The 22,545-nt window shown below is 35.3% G+C and overlaps 1 protein-coding gene across 3 annotated transcripts in view; it reads left to right on the top strand.

Moving 5' to 3' along the window:
* Positions 1 to 22,545, top strand: part of LOC133520560 (nuclear factor NF-kappa-B p100 subunit) — a 43,562-nt gene that overhangs the window by 5,841 nt on the left and 15,176 nt on the right. For all 3 annotated transcript variants that reach the window (XM_061855059.1, XM_061855058.1, XM_061855057.1), the window contains exons 2-10: positions 4,477 to 4,616; positions 7,787 to 7,935; positions 8,683 to 8,785; positions 12,297 to 12,429; positions 18,423 to 18,527; positions 20,058 to 20,169; positions 21,176 to 21,369; positions 22,131 to 22,177; positions 22,280 to 22,345. In XM_061855059.1, the coding sequence (XP_061711043.1) occupies positions 4,477 to 4,616; positions 7,787 to 7,935; positions 8,683 to 8,785; positions 12,297 to 12,429; positions 18,423 to 18,527; positions 20,058 to 20,169; positions 21,176 to 21,369; positions 22,131 to 22,177; positions 22,280 to 22,345 (1,049 nt within the window). The remainder of the gene's footprint in view (positions 1 to 4,476; positions 4,617 to 7,786; positions 7,936 to 8,682; positions 8,786 to 12,296; positions 12,430 to 18,422; positions 18,528 to 20,057; positions 20,170 to 21,175; positions 21,370 to 22,130; positions 22,178 to 22,279; positions 22,346 to 22,545) is intronic.

The raw sequence follows: 22,545 nt of genomic DNA, 5'->3' as shown, positions 1-22,545 counted from the left end.
AGTCACCCTAAGATATATCGGAGCGGCTGAGGTGCTCAAAAGTTTCTGAACACGCACTCTAGCGCCTTGACAATAGAGGCATGTTCAGATATTTGTGAGCACCTTGACCACTCTGATATATCTGATGGCGACTGTACCTAGATGAAACGAGATGTGATGAAGAGGGATCAAAGTTGATAACACTTCAAGAAATTGCAGCAAAATGATGTTAGTATTTCATATTATTATAATTAAGGTCAAAGACAATTTCATTATATATTACATTTTATTAACTCAAAATATAAACACTGATACTTTTCTTTTCTTCTTTTCTTATTCACTTTAGGTATCTCAGAATGGTAAATGACTTTGTTATAATATAGAAATAATAGTTTATTATAACAATAAGTTCTTTAGAGAACACCATCTAAATACTCATACTCATTTATTGGTAAAATATAAGAATGTTACATGTCAGCAAATAAAATAGTTTGTACAATAACAGTGTTAAGTCAGGGGAAATTAAATATACAATTAACAATAGATATATAAATAAAATAATGAAATACTGGACAATCTTACGCAAATAAGTGTTTCTACATCAGATATATGTGTTTCTAAAGGGGTCCACTGATTACCAGTTTCCGGACAATATCAGCCTGTCATTTATTCACAATTGTCAGCTTTTGCGAATAACTGACAGGCTGATATTGTCCTGAAACTGATAATCATTGGGGCCCTTAACGTAAACCACATTCGGTCAACATATGCTATCCGCCTGCTCACATGTGTCATTTGACAAAAATATAACTCTATGATATGTTGTTTAAAAAAAATACAATTTCAGATAAATGAACTACAAACTTAAATAAAACAATGCATTGAGTGTGTAGATATGAGTGCCAATGCACATTTAACTGGTATTTACCTTGTATTTACCTTACTCTTATCTGGCCATTCACTAAGCATATACTAGTATAACAGCAGTCTGCAAACAATAATCCAAAGAGCCATCTATACTAAAAGTGAATAAAAAACATCAGCTTATGGATAAAATAATTATACCGCATTGGTAGCAAACAGGCATACAGCAACTTGATATGAATAAATAATTCATTATTTTTCAATGTCAGCAAAACTAAAGTCTGATGAATAATAAAATTGTACTTACCACAAAATCAATCTCAACTAAACAGTAAGTTTCAATAAATTCGCAAAAGCTTGTCTTATTTCACTCATTTTGATCACTTATTAATTTTCAAACAACTATATGATTAGAATCAAATTGATTGATTCAACTGGTTTGCCTGCCTGCCTGGATAGTAAACAGCAACTGTAACCTATAGCCGCCTGCAACTCTAGGGGTTTTACATGTGTGTTGCTGACCCTTTAAAACCTGTACACTCCTTTTCAATGGGTTACCTACATTTTTGGTTTGGTCTATCTAAATGGTCAATGGTTATGGAAATGATTTGATCTATCTAAGTGGTGAATGGTTGTGGAAACCAGAAGAGCCGCATGTTTGGAATACTATGACATGTGTTTAACCTCTAGGTACAAAATTACCTCCAATGGTTAATTAAATGAACAGTGTCGCTTTTATTTTGTTTAATTCAATTTTAAGTTGAATTAAATTTTCTAATACCATTCATTCAAATGGAAATCCCTTCTGAGAGCTCTCTGTCCCTGATGAGGGATAACAGGAATAACAGGATATCATCATTCATTCAAATTTGATCGGACTATGTAATTTTTCTTATATGGTGGGCATGTAGAGGTATATGTTGACCCTATGTCTCAATCACATAATTATTTACTTTCTTTGATATTATTTCTGCAGTAGATAATAATACTGATATCAGCAATTTTGAAAATAGAGATCTTTAGAGTTCACATGTTTAAATCCTTTGGTGGGTATATTTAGCTAAAAATAGCAAGACCTTTGTGCAGTCTAGATTATAAATGTGTTATAACTATTCAGGAGTTCAGGTCTAAGTAGCTACCTACTTTGTTGCATGCTATTGTCAGCAAACTAAGTAAACATTTTAGCTGAAAATGATACAATTGATGGTCACTATAAATTTTTTGTTCATGTCTGACTTACCAACTTACAGTGAAGACAAAATGAGACATAATGTTAGTTTTAAGAAAATAAAAATATTCCAAATTCACTACTTGCTTTTTTTCACTTCAGTATAGCACATAATAGTAGTTGTATCTAGATGTAACCTGCAGAATGGCAGACAATTCTGAGAATCAAAGCAATAAAACTGATAAGATGGCTTCTACATAAAATAAGGCATATCACTAGTTATACAGTTATAGCCATCCATGGCACTTATCAGTATTGAACATTTGAAGTTTTAACTTAGCCAAGTTCAATTCATTTAATTCTTCATCAAGTTCTTAAGGCTGACCTACACCAGTATACAGCAGAGTTGGCTGAACGTTAATTAGAATTGACAATTAACCATTACAAATTGAACCGTAAACTGTAACCGTTCGTAACGGTTTACGGTTCAATTTGTAATGGTTATTGATCAATTCTAATTAACGTTCGGCCAACACTGGTATACAGCACTGGTCCTTGCATTCTTCTTCTTACTCGCGTTGTCCCAGCATTTTGCCACGGCTCTTGGGAGTCTGGGCTCCGCTTGACAACTAATCCCAAGATGTGGCGTAGGCGCTAGTTTTTTACGAAAGCGACTGCCATCTGACCTTCCAACTCAGAGGGTAAACTAGGTCTTATTGGGGATTAGTCCGGTTTCTCACGATGTTTTTCTTCACCGAAAAGCGACTGGTAAGTATCAAATGATATTTCGTAGATAAGTTCCTAAAAAGTAAAAACTCATTGGTACGAACCGGGGTTTGAACCCGCGACCTCCGGATTACAAGTCGCACGCTCTTACCGCTAGGTTACCAGTGCTCAAGCATTGGTCCTTGCATAACACTAGTTAATTGTCAAGTAGTTGAAATAGGCGCCTGCTTGGTTATACCAGCAGGCAGTAGACAGTTGAGATTCAGGACTTGAGTTGGCTCATTGCTTGTGATAGTTTTGCGTGTCCATATAACGTAACACGTATCAGATCAGATTAAAGCTGATCAGTCAGAGCCAAACTGCAAAGAGCTACATGATTGAGCATTTTATGATGTTTTACTACATAAGCATTATTGAAAAAATTCTACAAATTTCATTCCTTAAATCCCTAACAAACTAGATACTTCAATCAATAATTAATTCAATATCAATAGTCTACATGTTAACTTATTATTACAATGGTATGGTTTTAGAAACATTTGGACTTGCATAAACTTCTGCTTTTATACATATCTTTTCCAGGCTTTTGTACCAATTGTACAGTCGTCATCATTGTTCACTGACCATTGATATATCTACTTTATACATTTGCGGCTATTGTTACCAAAAATTGTCTATATTAGTTATTATAGGTAGTTTCAATTAACAATTACAATTTAAATAAATCTCTATTACTTCTATATTATAACTATTATAAGATCTACTTATGGTCAACTTATAAAGAGATCTCACCCACACTTGCGTCTCCCAAGCGTCGGCGTCTAGTCAACTCTATGGCTACTGCTCGACGCAACGTTTGCGCAACTGCGCAGCAACGCTATTTTCCATAGCGCTGACTGGATGCCAACGCCAACGCTAAAAAACGCTAGTGTGAGGTGGCCCAAAGTGTTGTTAGTTTTGTTTATTGGTTGAATTACACAGTTACGGATTAATTTACTTGTTAATAAAGAAATATCTCATTATTCTGACGTATTATTATTACAGTAATACACAGCCTGAAATCACTGAACTACATTTAGATCATGAATCATGAGTGCCTACAGGCTGTTGACTTATCAGTCCTGCTTTAAGTATGAAGTATTTGTACAAACGTGACGCTTAGGCTGTTATTGACGATACTCTAATACTAATGCCTAATGCGGTGCCAAACGGCGTAAGCGCCAACAGCCATATGGTGTCTTTACCCGTGGAAGGTCACATATAATGTTTAGGTTTTTCAAGCGAACTATGTGTATTTTATTTACCATTTTTCCACCCCTATAACTGATAAAAACAATTTCTTATAAGATTAAGGCATTATTGATTGAAAAAGAAAAGTATCCGTCAACATTTTTATTTTAGTGCTCTATACAAAAAAATATTCATAGCAGTAAGCCCTAGTTTACCCTCTGGTTTGGAAGGTCAGGTGGCAGTCGCTGTCGTAAAAACTAGTGCCTACGCCAAATCTTGGGATTAGTTGTCAAGCGGACAAAATGCCGGGACAACGCGAGGAAGAAGAAGAAGATTCATAGCACTTATGGGATCAAAGCGGTCTTGCAAATCAGTTATTTAATTATGGACCGCCACAATTGGCAATAGCCGATAACGAACCAGTTTAAAACTTTAAAATCAACTTTCATACATTTCAATTAGGTTTACTATCGCGTGTCTAAAAATTTATAAAAGTTATTTTCCTACAGACAGGCCGTTCCTGCGCATAGTGGAGCAGCCGCAGGACCACTTCCGGTTCCGGTACAGGAGTGAGATGGTGGGCACACACGGCTGCCTGCTCGGAAAAACCAGCCTCACCAGTAAAGTCAAGACGCATCCTACGGTTGAGGTATGAATTAACCCCCTTATTCATAAACTTCCCTTTCCAATATACCAATACGTCGGAAAGGGACAAATGATTACCAGCTTGTCAACTTTAGCACACGTTTATGAATAAGGGGGTAAGAATATAAATAAGAGCTGCTGCCCGTGACTTCCTTTGGATAGGATGATGATAAAAAAACTATGCTATATCCTTCCCAGAGACTATATCTCCATACCAAATTTCATCTAAATCGGTTTAGGGTTTCTTTGAGCCGAAAATTGCTCCTTTTCACTTGAATATGCAAGAGTAATAGGTACATCGTTTTTTCCCGTTAATTTCAAGGGTGCATTCCTGAACTTAAATTATGTAACTTTCTCAGAGATACAGGTATTCTAACTCCATTTCAGAGAAAATATTTTTTTTATTTTCTAAAGTCCTTACTAGCATATACACTTGCCTTAGGGCATGTTTACATATTGATTAGTGTTTAGTACGAGTTTATACATTTGCTACTAAACATAGGTACTATCTCGGACCATTGTCACAGTTTTCAATTGTTTGGCTGAATTAAATGTAATGAAATATGCAACAGTTATATACTTTTTATATAAACAAAATATATTTTTTTTATTGACTGTGTCATTTAGTTTCCTTAAATGTACTTACGCATACCTTGGAGTTAACGGAATTTAATAAAAACACAGTGTAGAGTGAGGCAGATAACGAATTTTAGATTTTTGTGTTCCGCGGTAGGCCCTCAGTAAGTGCACTGAGTTTTGCTATTCCAACTAGTTTACTGTAAATATTGCTTATCAGAATGTGTTCCCATTTTGCACCATTACAAAGGACAATAACAACGCACATTTTATTTTTCATCTCTTCGTATTACAACACAAACGTATTTACAATACAAATAAGCACTATTATAAATAAAATAGTAATCTATATTTAGAACGCTATCACATACAGACAATAAAGGTCTATTCTAAAATTCTCAGAATCCAACCGAGTTTAGAACGCACCGCAACTGTTAATAAAAACAAAAAACCGGTCAAGTGCGAGTTCGTTTTACTCGCGCACCGAGGGTTCCGTAGAAACTTTGAATTATCTCGTGTAACTCGAAAGGCGAAAGACTTTTGATCAGAAGTACCTATACTAAATATAATTGTGTAAAGCGCTGTCTATATATCGGCAAATCACGGCAAAATGTCTAATTTGTGCGATGTAAGTAATGCACGTAATGTTGGTTTTTCGAGGATAATTCTCTATCATGTAGCTCGATTTCAAAAATCCTTCTTTTATTTAAAAATGTATTTGTGTAAATGTATTTAATGTTATCTCATAGAAAGGGTCTAGCAGGCTAAGCGAACTAGAGCTGCCCCCAACGACGGATTTGGTCATTCTTTCAGGTGGTGTATAATAAATTATACTGGCAAGTCCTAAGAACACTCTATGCTTAATATCAGTCCTCGATCTTCTTTTGTTTTCGAGTTATTCAGGATAATGTAAAATAATCAGCGTATCATTGAAAGTGGCATATTTTGTAAACTGTTCAAGTTAGATTAATGAAACAAAATTATATTTGACAACAATAAAATAGGCTACAAAATACACATTTTTAACCCACGTCATGTACTTATACTTCATTGTGTAAAAAAAACATTTTATTTTTCTTCAGATTTATTTTTTAAGTTTATAAATTAGATGTTTTTTGTCAATTACAATTTTCAAAATGGTGGCTTACAGTTTTAACATCGTATAATTGCACCAAAGCGTGCTGGGCTTGTGGGCACTTATTCGCCAGTTTATTTAAGCTTCCTACACGTTTTCCAAGAAAGACTGGGCGGTTTTGCTGATTTTCCATTGATTAAAAGTTTCATATGCCGCCAATTATTTTTCACCCGATTTTGATAGTAAAAAGCTATCGTTCTCGGCTCTTGCCTCTATTAGTATTACTGGCAGAGTCAATTTTATGTGTTCTTCATTTTCAATGCTTGAAAATGACATTTTCGTCAATATATAAACTAAAAACATGCAAAACTATTTCAATTTTATGACAAATGACAAATACGGAAAAAAGCTGGCGCGTTATTTTTCTTACACACGATTCCAATGCGCGCGCAAGGCAAAGGCGCGAACGAAATCGACAAACAGCCAATTAAAAAAATGTAAAAAGCTAACATTTTCGTATTTCTATTCGATGGATGGAGATCAAATCGATAAAATGTTATGTTTATCCATTAATGTAATTTACGAGATAATTTAATCTATAAATTATGTTTGGCGTGCTGAAACCTCTTTGAACTAACATTTGAAACTTAATAGTTGGTTAAAAAAAAATGTATTACTCGACCAAATTAAGAAGGCTCTGTTTCCATGCATATTATTAGTAATCAGTTAACTTCTTAACTCAGTCGAATAATATAATGAAAAATAATAATAATAAACGAGTGTTATACTGAAAAAGCACGCGTGTTTAATATCTAGGATTATGAGCCAATAATCGGTGGAATAAAAACGTCGTATTGAGCAAGTGTGTTGAAAAAGAACTTTAATTTCAAAATCTCATTGTCTGTACATGATTTGTTGTTGTCTGGTCGTGACTTCTCTATTATAATTGTCACATATTAAAATTGTCTTCAATAGTACGACGCTACGGTAAAACATAAAAGCAACCTTACTTACCACCACATAATCAATAATGTACGGAGCCATGTAGGAACTACTAGATAGATAGATAGATAGATAAAAACTTTATTCGTTTCCACAACATACATGGTAGGTAGGTATAGACAATAAGAAGAACATGCAGCTTAGAATTATTCTTAAAACTAGTTTACAATTCTTGAATGCAAAACCATGTGTCGTGGCAGAGAATAGGCGCTGGCTCAGCATGATGACGCGGCAAGCCACATCGCTGATATTCTGCCAGGACCTTACAAAAACAAAAAAGACTGTACAACGCTTAATTCTTATTAATATAACCTAATTATGCTCATGTTGTGTTGTGTGTGTAATGGCGTGTGCTTTTGTGTATTCGATATAGTAGGTAGCTAAATTGAGATTTAATTTATATGTTACAATACTATTTCACCTTATGTTATTCACGCGTAAAGTCGTATTAGTATTTCTTTGTATAACTATAGGTATCGTAAGAGAATCACAAGGCTTAATTACATGTTTTCATCCTGTAGTTGGTGAACTGGAACATGCGAGCACTGATCCGCTGCAGGCTCGCGCAGCACCTCAAGTCGGACGAGCATCCGCATCAGCTGCTCGAGGACGAGCAAGAAGACAGAGATGTTAGCGCGGAGGTGCCGGAGCGCGGTAGTTACCGGGTCGGGTACGTACATGTGCCTGGTGAACTACAAGCGAGCATGGTGCCGCTGCGGGCTCGTGCTCAAGCCGGAGCATCCGCACCAGCTCTTCATTTAACTTGCCCTGTTAGTATGTAAGTTTGTTAATTAGGGTGGGTCAAATTTTGGAAGCTGAATTTGACCCACTTCCTGATTACTGATTAAGCTGTAAATTTGTATAGGTACATAGTAAGTCGGGTGACAATACAATATTGTCGTACCATCGAGTTGATCTGATGATGGAGACAGGAGGTGGTCATAGGAACTCTGTGAAGAAACAACGCAATCTAATTGTGTTAGGGTTTTTAGAATTGTCTCGATGACTTCGATGACTATTAGTTGCCTCTGGTAAGAAAAGTACTGTCAGTGAGAAATGCTTGTACCAAAAATGAAATTTTTGCCAATAACTTATTTAAAGGACTTTTAGGTACATCACTTGTGTGATTAGTAACTAGTACACAGCTAGTTAATGTCGTTAGGCTGAAACTTTAACTAGCTACTTTACTAGGGATATAGGGTATAGTAATAGGAAATCTAATCTAAAATAAGACAAATTGCCCTAAATATGCCTAGTAATGCTTAAATTCGTAATCCCCTTCATTTTATAGCATGGGCCACTTTAGATTACACGTAGAAATAAGTTATAACTTTGTCACCAGGATTTTTTGTCAAAATCATCGCATTTGATTTCCTCTATAATTTTTTGTGACCTTCCTGTTCGGTTTTGTTGACAGTTTCGCTGGCATGAGCATCATACACACGGCTAAGAAAGATGTCCCTGCTCTTCTGTTCAAGAAATATAAGGATAAGAAAGGAAAACCTATCGACAACAGAGAAGTGAGTAGTCTTATATGTAAATTATGTAATGTACATTCATTTGTTTGTAACTAGACAAATACATAGCTTCTGCCTAAATCAAAAGGCTCAGTAGGTTGAGTAGGTATTTGGCATTTTAAGGTGGCCACTGGTTCATATATTTTTATGGCTGATATTAGGATATTATTGATTTCTAAAGATTAATTATCTGACTTACTAAATGACATTAACTCGTATCATGCCATTCTTCTTCCGGCCCGCTAGGGTTTTTAATGTCAAGTCCATTGAAAGGAGCAAATGTTTGTTGTAACCCAATGGAACGAAATTACTGATAATAATTACATTTTATACGAACAATGGAAAAAATTATACAATTGTTGTTCTCTTTTCACGTGATCTGCATTAAAACAAATCTCTTGCAAATTATTAACTAACACAAACGGGACTTAATCGCGTATTAAGTTTTAAATTTACCTCCGACGTTTCGAACTACCCGCACTTGATTGTTCGAAAAACTCGCTCAGCTAGAAGATGTTGATGTCAACTTTAACCAGTCTTCTCCGAGACCACGGGGATAACGCCGTCCTCGAAACGTCGGGGGTAAATTTAAAACTTAATACGCGATTAAGTCCCGTTTGTGTTCGTTAATTATGTGTAAAAATCGTGAAAGTTTAGATCAGTGTCTCTTGCAAATGTCTATTTACTTCTACTAATTAAACTACGTATTACTTTAGTTTATACTTGGCTCAATAAATATTGTACTCCACGCCTAGCAATACCGAGAACTAACTCATAACATTATCATAATAGCGTCGCGGTAGTTAGGTATCAACATCACGTGTATATTGCATCCGTATTGCCACCAAAAATATCTGTTGTCCCAGAATAGGTATCTTTAATGATGCTTACGAGTATTGTAGAGAATGTCTTTTCTGCCCTAGAGTTTGAGAGATCTTTACTCATTTAATTATATATCCTCGTGAGACTAACCATACGACAATTTCGATAAGAGTTTTAGTAGTTGTAAAATAAATTGGGTTATTTTTTAAAATTAATGTAGCAAAGAAATTTATGTAGCTAAGATGATCAAAATCTGATGATGATGAATATTCGAATTCGCGTTTATTCAATGAGTACACAAAGTAGAATATCGGTCTGTCTTACCCGCGACACTGTATGGAATATTATCGAGACGTACTTTTTACAGGACTTACTGAATGCAAAGTTAGACAAGATCTACTTACTTATTTTCCTGACTTGGCGTCCGTATTTCCGAAAGTAATTGTTTTCCTGACTTGGGGACCGTAAATAGTCTTCCTTAAAAAAGTAGCAATATTATTGGTGTACGTACTCGGAAATGTTGCCCTTCTGGATGCATAAATTTGAAGTTAGTATAATATCATACGCTAAATGTTGTTATAAGGCGTCCGTACTCGGGTTGTAAGTTTATTGTAGGTTAAAACACGGCACAAAGGCACACTGTAACTGAACGACTTATTGTACTTGGGCGTACGGGTGTCAAAGATATGTAAACAGTTTTGTAACTTATTTCAATCTAATAAAACCAATAATATATACATATTTTTGATAAGAACTGTACTAAGAGCGGGCGTGCTTTATCTGCCATTTTCTCATACGTGACCACAGTTCGAACTTTGCAGAACTCATTTTATGTTAAAGCCTACGTTGGGAGAACGTCACTTGCTCATATTGTTTCGTTTATTTAGTTCTTGCAGTTATTAGTGGCAGCGAATATAAGCAACTAAGCCCATTAAGTAACTAAGTAAAATAAAATTGTTACTCGTAATTCGCCGTGTGTGTTTATTGAACGTGAGTGACGACGAATGCATCAAGCATTGACTTATTTTTACGAGTAAGTTCAAATACAGTGTATACTCTATTTTGATCATCTTACTTAAAACATTGTGCGGATAATGTGCAAGCTTCACAATTAGCACGAGTCGTAAAGGACACATTTAGAAGGTATGATTTTGGTATTGTTTTGTTATATGCCCGGTCCGGTACAACGGTGCAACGGTGAACTTTCTGTATACTGTTTTGTTTCTCGAAATCGGGTGATACATGATCAAGTTCTGGATAATAAAAACAGAACATAATGAACACAATAAATGTCAGTTAGTTAAACCTAGAAAAAAAAGCTAATAGTTTTCACTATTATATCTTATGTTTTATTTAATAGCTTCGGGCTGCTTAAACTTTTTGTTACCACTTGAATAGTGAACTTTTATTTAACCAAACACATGCTCGTTTGTTCTCCCTTCAAATAATAATTAATGGCTCTGTTTTGTCGCCAAGCGTTATATTTATTGCTCACCCACTTCAGCTCACTGAAGAGGTTTGGATAAGTTTTTTTTCTATTTGGATAAGTTCTAAGCGTGTTACTGAAAAGTACCTTAAGTTTGACGGATAATATAGCTGAAGTTCAGCCTTGTCGGAGATCTAAATGCTGGTGACGAAATATGCTCCAATAAAGTAGTCTCGATAAGGAATACAATTATAACTATTTTATTCATGTGACAGTGATAATTACTCCCTTGTATAAAGTATAATTTTAGGAGCTTACAATCCAGCCGTGTGTTCGCGTCTAACGACAATCCCAAAGTAAACACGCAGTAAATAAAATCGCTATCAATATTTTAAACAAATTATATTACGTTTTGTTACCATAAAAGAAGCTTTCGAATCATGGCTACATTTTTAAATAAAAGCTTTGTATTATGTTTTATAAGTAAAAACCTTTGTGGCAGAACTTGTGGACCGATTAAGTATTTATTTGCATTGTGATTCTTAATTAATTTTTTTAGTAAAAGGTTAAGTCATTTAAACGCGTATATGATACCTACGAAAGTGCATATAATAAAATTTGCGTTCATTTACGTAAATGTTACTTACAAATCTGAGCTCTTAGTGTAATGATATTTATAATGTATGCAGGCAAATTCATTTTTAAGTCAAGATCTTACTAAGAAACCACCTAATAAAATTTAATAAAACACCTAATAAACTAGACTATATAAATTGTCAGGATTGAATGCAAATTAGGCTAGGGGCCAATAGAGACCTCGTGACATGGCAATATATGTATGTGTAAAAGTCTGGTGAATGTGGAAGAATAATAAATTGTAAACACGATTAAAAGTTTAACCATCTAAAAGGTTTTCATAAAATATAGACATTAACAAAAAACTTAATTTTAAACCATCTGTTATTTATACTTTAGGTATCTTAACTTCCTGTGCCTACGAATGCCTACGAATTTATCATAATTCATATTAGAGCAAGTGGGACCCATAACCACAACCTTGCTTCCCTCAGTTAGTTATAAACATTGACGCGCGGCGGTCGGACTGGCCGGATACGTCCCTAAATTTAAAAAGTTATAATATAAACATTAGTGACGTGTGCGCGGCCATATAATTCCAAATTTAAAAAAATTATGAAGGAAGTTGAGGTGTTCTATTTTACCGCACGTATCAAGCGCGCCAGAGTCAAAGGTGAGTTTTTTTTCTAGCTCATGAGCTTTTGCGAGACGGAGGCTCGAGGTATCAACCTGAACATCGTGAGGCTGAGGTTTAGCGCCCACGACATCGACACCGACCGCGAGATCTGCTCTCCGGTGTTCTCCGAGCCTATACATAACATGAGTGAGTTTTTATTCTTTATGCATAAATCTGAATTATAAAAATAAGAATAATTTAAGCTGAGTATACCTAAGAAAATTATTTTCACAAGGCCTTATTTAACCTGCAGTGTTTGTAGGTTTGTATGTAGCTAGTATATTGACTTAAAACTTAAAAAATCGAGCCGGTCTTATAATTATAACAAAGGTGGTCGTAGGAAATCTGTAAAACAACAAAGCAACCCCACTGAGCTTAGGTTCATTAGAATTGATGAATGAATATTTAATGACTAGGTGAGAGTTTCTCTTAGCGCCATATGGCAAAATATTGACTACAGCAGGCCACTATATTTTTTAGATACTTTAAATTCCGTGCCGCAGGCCACTGAAAATTCATTCGATTTAACTGCGGTTCCCGGCAGGCCATGTAGGCTGCGGGAAATGAGTTAATTAGAAATGTATAAGACATACCGGTCCAAAATGGTCTAGTTAAAATAATAATAATATTACAAGAACAGAGTAAAAACATTACAATACGTTACCTTAATTTTTATTTTTATTAATTTTATTGTAGCCGCAGGCGATAGACACTGGTTTGCTGTGTGGCACCTAGGTAAGGCGAAGAAGACAATAAGTGTAATAATGTACGACGTAAATCCAAGTCAAACGCTCTCTATTACGAAAATGACGTTTATTCGCGCTTGATTTTGGCCTGCTGGGTATAGACATTGACTTGTCAAGACCGAAAAATTACACTTGAATATGATTCCGATTTTTGGTACGCCGGCGCGGCGACCCACGTGGCCTGCTGCTGAGACTTGTGAAAATTGAACTAGCCTGCTACATTTGAATCAATGTGTTTTTCCTGCCGGTAAAGTTACTAAATATCCATAGCAGCCTGCTGGACTTGTTTTTTTTGGGGCGGCTGACAACTCATATGGCCTGCTATAGCAGAAATTTCGTATAGAGCAAACGAAATTTCTTCTAAGAGTGTTAAGACAATATGTAGTACAGCCGGCAGTTTGTTTTATAATCTCATGAAAATATTCCTTGTGTTTACATTTAGATATACATGTGTAGTGTGTGCAACTGTGCATGTGTTGTGTGAGTAATGGGTGTTATTGTGTTGTTGTTATGGTTTATTATGGTAATATGCTTTGGTTGGTAGTGTTGGTAGGAACTCGAGTGTTTTGAGTCTAAATTTGAAGAACGAGATGTTTTTACAAGACTCAGCGCTTACAAAACTTCCGAGTCTATTACCTAAGTCCAGAATCAAATTCTTTATTCAGCCTATCTTAATCGCAACTCAAAAAGACTATGAGGACTCCGTCAACATTTTTTTACGTTATATATAAAGAAAATAGTCGTTATTGTATCATTTGTATACCTATCCTATAAATATTACATGAGGACAATGCATTTAGTATTTTTATAGTTTGCTAGAGGCAGTTTCTGGTTTTTAAAACTGCCACGTGAAATCTATGTTAGAGGTCTTTCAGTTACTAATTGAATATTTGAATAATAACATTAATGACTCAGACTTTGCTCCTCTATAATCTGTAGTAAAACAGTTGTTTGTAGCTGCCCTTTTTATATTTCTACCTCGAATGCGTTTTTAGGGTTCCGTAGCCAAATGGCAAAAAACAGAACCCGTATGGATTCGTCATGTCTGTCTGTCTGTCTGTCTGTCCGCCCGTCCGTATGTCACAGCGACTTTTTTCCGAAACTATAAGAACTATACTGTTGAAACTTGGTAAGATGTATTCTGTGAACCGCATTAAGATTTTCACACAAAAATAGAAAAAAATAACAATAAATTTTGGGGGTTCCCCATACTTAGAATTGAAACTCATTTTTTTTTTCATCAAACCCATACGGTGTGGGGTATCTATGGATAAGTCTTCAAAAATGATATTGAGGTTTCTAATATCTTTTTTTTAACTGAATAGTTTGCGCGAGAGACACTTCCAAAGTGGTAAAATGTCTGTCCTCCCCCCTGTTACTTCTAAAATAAGAGAATGATAAAACTAAAAAAAATATATGATATACATTACCATGCAAACTTCCACCAAAAATTGGTTTGAACGAGATCTAGTAAGTAGTTTTTTTTTCAATACGTCATAAATGGTACGGAACCCTTCATGGACGCGTCCGACTCGTACTTGGCCGCATTTTTATTATTTTGTTTCAGATAGAGCAAAATGCTTGGGTCGGGGCGAGTCTTGCTACTGTCTTGACCTCTAGAGCTAGACTCTAATCACGATAGACGCGTCTCACAGTGCTAATATTACTAATATTAGTCAAAATTACCTCCAATGAAATTTAAATCATTATTGGAACAGAGTTGCTTTTGTTTTGGTTCGTTAGATTTTACGAGTAAAAGGAAACTCATTTCAAAAATCAATTCTATGTTCTAATGATTCAAATTTTCTGATTATTAATGACATGACCTACGTTACATTTAAACAGCAAGCCCGAATGCGGCCATTTGATCAGATTCGTCCATAATCTGCACTAAAGTGGCAAAAATAATTTTAGGTAAGCATGTATAATTGTTGCCGCTACTTTGTTGATATTCCGAAGGTCGAATGATTCATTTTACATTATTATGGTTGACTGATATATGGTTCAGTAATGTAAACGTCTCGATACTTAATCACAATAATATGTTCTTGTTAGTTGCAATAATATAATTATATATATATATATATATATTATATTTCGGTCACAGAAACAATCACAAGAAACAACCATAGAACAAACATGTATAGATATAGATGTTTCCTTGGATATATCTCACTAAGAACACAGTATATTCAGATGCGCAATGCGATAATACTTTGATAAATTTGGATACAACAAAACCGTGCGTTAAAATTGTTATATTTAATACGACGAAGCAGACGAGAAACTCTAAAGTCAACTGAGCATTTGCAATTTTTGCACTGATGTTAGTTATGGACTATGTGAGAATTATACATATATATTTAGTTATGGTTATCATTACGATTTCAAAATGTTTAATCCAACTCAAACCTTCATTGAACTCATATTACAATTACACATATACGGCGCGATAACAATAAATATAGCATGTTAAATCAGTAAAATGCGCAAGCTAAATAGCACGTACATAGTAAGCTCAGCAATAAGGCTTGTGTTGTGGGACTGTGGGTACTTAGACAATGATATACATAATATATAAATATTTACAAATACTTAGAAAACCCGTGACTCGGAACAAATATTCGTGCTCATCACACAAATAAATGCCCTTACTAGTATTTGAACCCGGCACCTTCGGCTTCATAGGCAGGGTCATTACCCACTAGGTCAGACAGGTCGTCAAAATTAAATGTTTTTGATTTCTCTACAGACGGGATTCCACCAGGGTGCAGCATAAGCATTTTTGTACTGAATATGCTTGTGTCGCACAGTGCCGCATACTGGTAGAATCCCGCCTTAATAACGCCGATGTTTCGCATGCATGTGATATTCTAAACATTCCAAATTATATGCGAACACCATAAACAAACGCCTAGGCAAGTTAGGAAGCACAGTAGTTGATATAACGTAATTTGAAGCCGCCTTCCGTGCAAACAATTTGTTATTAGAACAAAGATCGCTAGAGTATTTTAGTATTAGCAGTATCTCACTTTAATAACCGATGGTGAACCTTATCTCGTTGTAATAAGAGTTAGAAATGGTCAGTTAACTTTAGCGATTATGGTAATTATATGATTTTGGCAACAAACGCTGCTTCTGGTATTATCGAAATGCTAACTTGTACACCGGATGATGGGATTTGAAATCCTGTAAATGTATGTTAAATATCCCAAAACCCGTACACACAATCTCCTGTTTGGTTTCAGTTCTACGAGTGAAAAGATACTATCCAAAGAAATGGATTTCTTTTTAATATTTTATCCTTTCTTTGCTTCTCTCTCTCTTTCGTAAAAGATTATATCAGACGACGGGTCTGGCCTAGTGGGTAGTGATCCTGCCTATGAAGCCGATGGCCCCGGGTCCGAATCCCGATAAGGGCATTTTATTTGTGTGTTGAACACAGTTATTTGTTCCCGAGTCATGGATGTTTTCTATGTATGTATTTTATCTATATACGTATGTGTATCGTCGCCTAGATTCCATACTACAAGCTTTGCTTAATTGGGGCTAGGTCGATCTGTGTAAGATGTACATTAGATGTGTTTATATTATAGTACGGATAATATTATAGTTGACTGCTCATACCAGAGCTGGGCACCGTTAATCAAAAAGTAAACTTCGTTAATCGTTAATCCGATAAATGAAAGTTAACTTCGTTAAACGTTAAAACGTTACTTTTCAAATGTTTTAACGGAAGTTAAAGGTAATCGTTAACTCGAAATCGTAAATATACGCAATAGGAAGTACAATTTTTTTTTTATACTACGTCGGTGGCAAACAAGCATACGGCCCGCCTGATGGTAAGCAGTCTCCGTAGCCTATGTACGCCTGCAACTCCAGATGAGTTACATGCGCGTTGCCGACCCTAACCCCCCCCCCCCCCCCCCCCTCGTTGAGCTCTGGCAACCTTACTCACCGGCAGGACACAACACTATGAGTAGGGTCTAGTGTTATTTGGCTGCTGTTTTCTGCAAGGTAGAGGTACTTCCCCAGTTGGGCTCTGCTCTAGAACTGGAATGACATCCACACAAAGCGAGATGACATTCACAATGCCCATACCTCTCTTTTGGACGTAGTTTAAGGACGTACCCGGGTCCAAGGAAGTACTAGAAGAAATAATCATAAATTTTATTTTTATTAACGACTAATCTACTAATTAACATGGTAATCAATGATTACTAATCATTACTAAATAATAATAGCATAGCCAATAAAAATAGCATGTTCCACTTCATGAACATGAGAATATTAAAATTGTCGTCTGATAGCGACGCCCGTTTTGGAGAAAGAATATCTTTTCCCGCCGAAAACAGGCGTTCCACAGCAGCACTCGAAGGTATACTAGTGTTGGATTTGAGTAGGTACTTGGGTATTAACCTTAAGGAAAGTTAACGGAAGTTAACAAGTCCGTTACAGGTTTTTAAAGTTAACTTACAAGTTAATCCGTTACTAGAACACTTAACTTCGTTAATTAACGATTAACGGATTAACGGACTTCTGCCCAGCTATGGTTCATACTTACCATTAACAATCTTAGCAGAGGCACCTTTTGTGTCCAGTGCCTAGGTCCCGTCAAGCACATACCTTTATTGCAAACTTTTATTAATTTAAACTGTGATTCTGTTATCAACGTTCTTGACGTCATCATTATTCCCGAAGATGACATAATATGGCACTGTACTAGCTTTTATCAATTTTATTCCGCTATTGTTGACTTACGTTACTGTTTTTTAAACACATATGTGTATTTTTATTTCTTCTCTGTGTTTTTTACCAATGAAATCTTTGCAAGTGGTTGAGGTACAATATTACCATTAAAGCTTGTTTAATAGTATCTATGGTTTCGTCAATAAGTAATCTTGTCTGAGGTGTATGGTGCGAGGCGAGGTGTATGTATGGCAGGCCAGGCGACCGGTCTGGCCTAGTGGGTAGTGACCCTGCCTATGAAGCCGATAGTCTCGGGTTCTAATCCTGGTAAGGGCATTTATTTGAGTGATGAGAACGGATATTTGTTCCCGAGTCATGGGTGTTTTCTATGTATTTAAGTATTTATATATTATATAAATCGTTGTCTAAGGACCTTCAACACCAGCCTTATTGAGCTTAACTGTGGGACTTGGTCAATTTGTGTAATAATGTCCTATAATATTTAATTTAATACATTTAATGGTAAATGTCTTTAATCGAGTTTTCCCTAAGATATTTCATGTAATAGGTACTTAAAAAAGGAGCATTTGTTTTTGACGGGCCCGCTTTAATAGCCGCTTTCCACCAAGCGGAACGTGTGCTTATTTACCACCATTGTAGTCAGTGTTAAGTCTTGTTAATATTGTGTTGTTGATTTGTTTCCAGAAAGCGCAGCAACTAATGACCTCAAAATATGCCGCATAAGCAAATTCTACGGCCGTCCCAAAGGCGGCGAGGACGTTTACATTCTAGTAGAGAAAGTTAATAAGAGTAAGTGCACGTTTTTTATTACCCTAAAATACTTAATGAAAGACACAAAATACATAAAGTTATGCACAGTTTGATAACTCTATAGTTCAAACATTTCTCGAAGGTTTTTTAGTAATGAATTACCGTTACAACATAAAAGTTTCGAGTAAACCCAATCATTGTGTAATGGGGGCATTAAACAATGAAAGAAAGGAAAGGGGTTTCCAAGTCCACATTTTTTTATTGCTAAGAAACCCTTTTGCATGGACTTTTTAAAAACTATGCAACTTATAAATATTCTATTCAACCGAAATAAACGTAACCTGACTCTTATTATAATGATGTTAAAGTCTATTTTCGGTAAATCCATTCGTGAGATGACACTTCTATGGCTTACATGTGCAGTGGTCAGATGTCAAATAAAGGACAATCTATTATTGCGAAATGTTTTAAGACTTTTATTGCTACACAATTATTTAGTGAAGCTTAGGAGGGTTCTTTTGATCAAAATAAAGTTCTTTTAAACCGTCGACAAAGGAATATGTAAGGCCTCGTGATGAGATTATAAATGTTATCATTTCAGTTTAATTTGTTTTGTTGGAAATATTAGTTAATGATGATTTAATCTTTAAAATATATATCAGTTTTATGATTTAATCTCTCATTAATAATTAAGAATAATGACTTAATCTGAGGATTAACATTAATGATTCCAATAGTAAACTCGCATTGAACTTGTACGGTCACGTCTGAAAATATCGATACGGACAAAGTGCCAAAAATATGTATACACTACCCTAATATATGGGCCATAAAGACGTGTATACATATTTTTGTCACTTCGATCGTGTCAATGTTTTCAGACGTGACTGTACGTTAAGTATGTGTATTATATTTTAATTGATAATAGAAACCGGATCAATAGGCATTAAAATATTGTTTAATAATACTTTTCTTTATGACTATTTACACTGTAAAACGTTTTCCAAAAATGAACTTGATGATGATGATATTAATAATGTTTATAGTAGATTGTTAACCACGGGATGAGAGGCACTGATTCCGGTCAAGGTAGTTTGATGCTCGAGCGCAGTAAGAGCGCCAATAGTCCGAGACTGAAATGGTATCATTCACCCCAGTCACACTCTACTTTTCATTTCGAATACGATGAAAGTAAAATGCATATGTACTTTAAAATCATGTCTAAGTATATACTTTTATAATATTTCATGAGGGGTTTCTTTCAATTAACAATTTAGGTAAAAGTATCGTTGTTTATGGAATGGCGAGTTAAATATCGGAATGGAAATAGTACAACTAATCCCTTGAAAATCAAATTTTAATTGCTTGTCGAATAAAAATGGAAAAAACGTACTTGGGAAATGAAACGTATCACTTTTTGATATGATAGAGATATTATTAAAGGAAGAACACGAAATCGAGCGATCGAAATAATCTTATTTTTTGTTATTTTAATGTTCCGTAAGACTGGCAAGCTCTGGAACTACCATCAAGAGGTGTAATCTAGGAAATGGTTGATTTTGTCCCCAGAGAACATTGAGATCCGCTTCGTGGAGAGGAATGAAAATAATGCCATAACATGGTGGGCTAAAGCACACTTTCTTCAGAGCGACGTCCACCACCAATACGCTATCGTGTTCAGGTAAGTCCCAGTTGGTCATAGGGCCTTATTTCTTGTCAGATAAAACTCACCCTTATTAACTAGGAAATATAAATATTTAGTGCAAACAAAATTTTAATGTGACTTTTTAATAATAGTTACATCACCTACATATGAATCTTGTGAAGTCGGACTATGGTATAATACCCCGGATATTTTGCTTCCTGGCATACGTTAATTTAATAGGTAATTGGTATGACGCTTATTACTATAAACTAAAAACGACCAGTGAGATAATTAACTCAATGGGCATCAATAATTTATCACATTGATTCAGATCAGCACGCCACTCCGGTGTGAGTGAGATGGCGCTATGCACTTAAATAGATAAATAATTTCTTTATTCATACCCACAACATTGTAAACCATGGTATTGCCATCAGATAATTACAAAAAAGAAAAGTACAAGATAGAAACATGCAAAACTTAATTACTAAAAACTATTACATAATTAAGCCCTGTCGTAGCCGTAGTACAGAAAAGGCGCTGGCTCAGCATTGTGATGCGGCAAGCTACATCGCTAGTACTGTTCTGTTCTCAGGAATTGAAATCTTTATCTTTATTGCCATATTGTGAGTTACAATGATCTTAAAATTATATCAGGGTAGAATCATAACAATGAACCGCGATGCGGCGTACAATGTTAATACTGAAACTAATCTTACAGCTAAATACATCAATTACAAATATCATGCCATTACATGTGATGCGAATAAAATGATTGGTACTATGTCAATAGGTAAATTAATAAATAATATGTCATACTAATTGTTGCTCGACGGCATTAAGTGGTCACTTATCGAATAGTAGGCTTTGTCTAAGCACCATTTATAAAGTTTACGTCCGTATTAAGGTTGTTCAAGTATTTTAATTTCATTAGGCAACTGGTTAAATATGTAGTATTAGTAATATAGTGTATAGTTAGTGATGTCCCGTTCGTACACCGGGGTGGCGTGCGATGACCGTCTAAGAAATGTTTTGCATTCAGGACACCAGCGTACAAGAACCAGGAGATAACCGATGACGTGAAAGTGTCAGTGGAGCTAGTGAGGCCCTCTGACGGCCGCTGCAGCGACCCTAAGGAGTTCACGTATAAAGCAGACCCGTTCACAAAGCATAACAAGAAGAGGAAAGCTAACATGCAGTCGCCGTTTAGCTCCTTTAGCAGTTCCGGCTCTTTAGGTAACACCTCCACGTACTTGAGTCCGGCTAAGCTATTTTTTCACTGACTTGAACGGAATAAAGTTAGGGAGCGTCATTATAAACGTCATATTTTCATAGAAATATGACATTAATGATGACATCATCTTACTTTGTCATTGCAAATGCCATGCAAGAGCTAGCTTAGAGTTAGCTTGGTCTGTCTATATATTATATGGATAGGAGGATATTAGTAGTCAGATCAAGACAAATCTGCATTTGATAGCACACGCAGTGCAAGTGTTATTTTAAACGTCAGACTTCTATGAAATTATGACGTATAAATAACACTTGCACTGCCTGTGCTATCAAAATCGTTGCAGACTTGATCTACCTAACTCTAAACTCCTTTCTTTAATGAAACAAAAATACTGTTGAAAATGGCGTTAATATTGGCTAACATTCATTGCTTTTCTTACCATAAAAGGAGCATCCCACGGGCTGTCCCGTACGGACGCATTTTATTTTCCGTGTTAGTACTTTTATTTTCGGCGTTTAAAGCTGCCGAATCTGTGCTTTTTTTTACCATTAGTCACAGAAAAGTAAACTCTTGTTGCCTGCCTGCAAATATTCTGAAAATTTACGTTCGGTAGATAATTTCATGGAATGCTCCAAAATACCTTTGCTGTCACTTAATATGAAAAAAAAAAAACTCTGAAACGCAATGCTTGATCCTTTAAAAAACGTTATAAAGAGTTTACACTAAATTATTATTATTGAAATTGTTATTATCTTTGTTATAGGATCAATAAAAAGTTTTGGTCTACCGGCCACCGTTATGGAATTAAATGTAAGTATTATTGTCGTGGAAGAAACTCAATATTATTATTTTGGTTTGGTTATTTTATTTTGACATTGAAAAAAAAAATCATTTCATTAACTGTTTTTTTAGCAACAACCACAGAAGTCGGCTCTAGATAATGATGATTATATGATAAATCTGACGATGCCTAATGCCGTAAGTATTGACATAAATATAATCACTATTAATAAATTTGCATAAATGTGTCGTATAACCATACGACATATTGGCTTTCTATGAAAATAACATTAGTAAACACATAACACAATGTTATGATAATTCTCTTAAAAACAACATGAATATGTAGTATTTTAATACCTCTAGTGTCCCACAGTCCTAATATTATACTCTGTATT

This window comes from Cydia pomonella, chromosome 8 (assembly GCF_033807575.1).
Source record: "Cydia pomonella isolate Wapato2018A chromosome 8, ilCydPomo1, whole genome shotgun sequence".
NCBI classification, from domain to species: domain Eukaryota; kingdom Metazoa; phylum Arthropoda; class Insecta; order Lepidoptera; family Tortricidae; genus Cydia; species Cydia pomonella.
The sequence above is the reverse complement of the archived record's forward strand: the minus strand, read 5'-3'. Positions and strand labels throughout refer to the sequence as shown.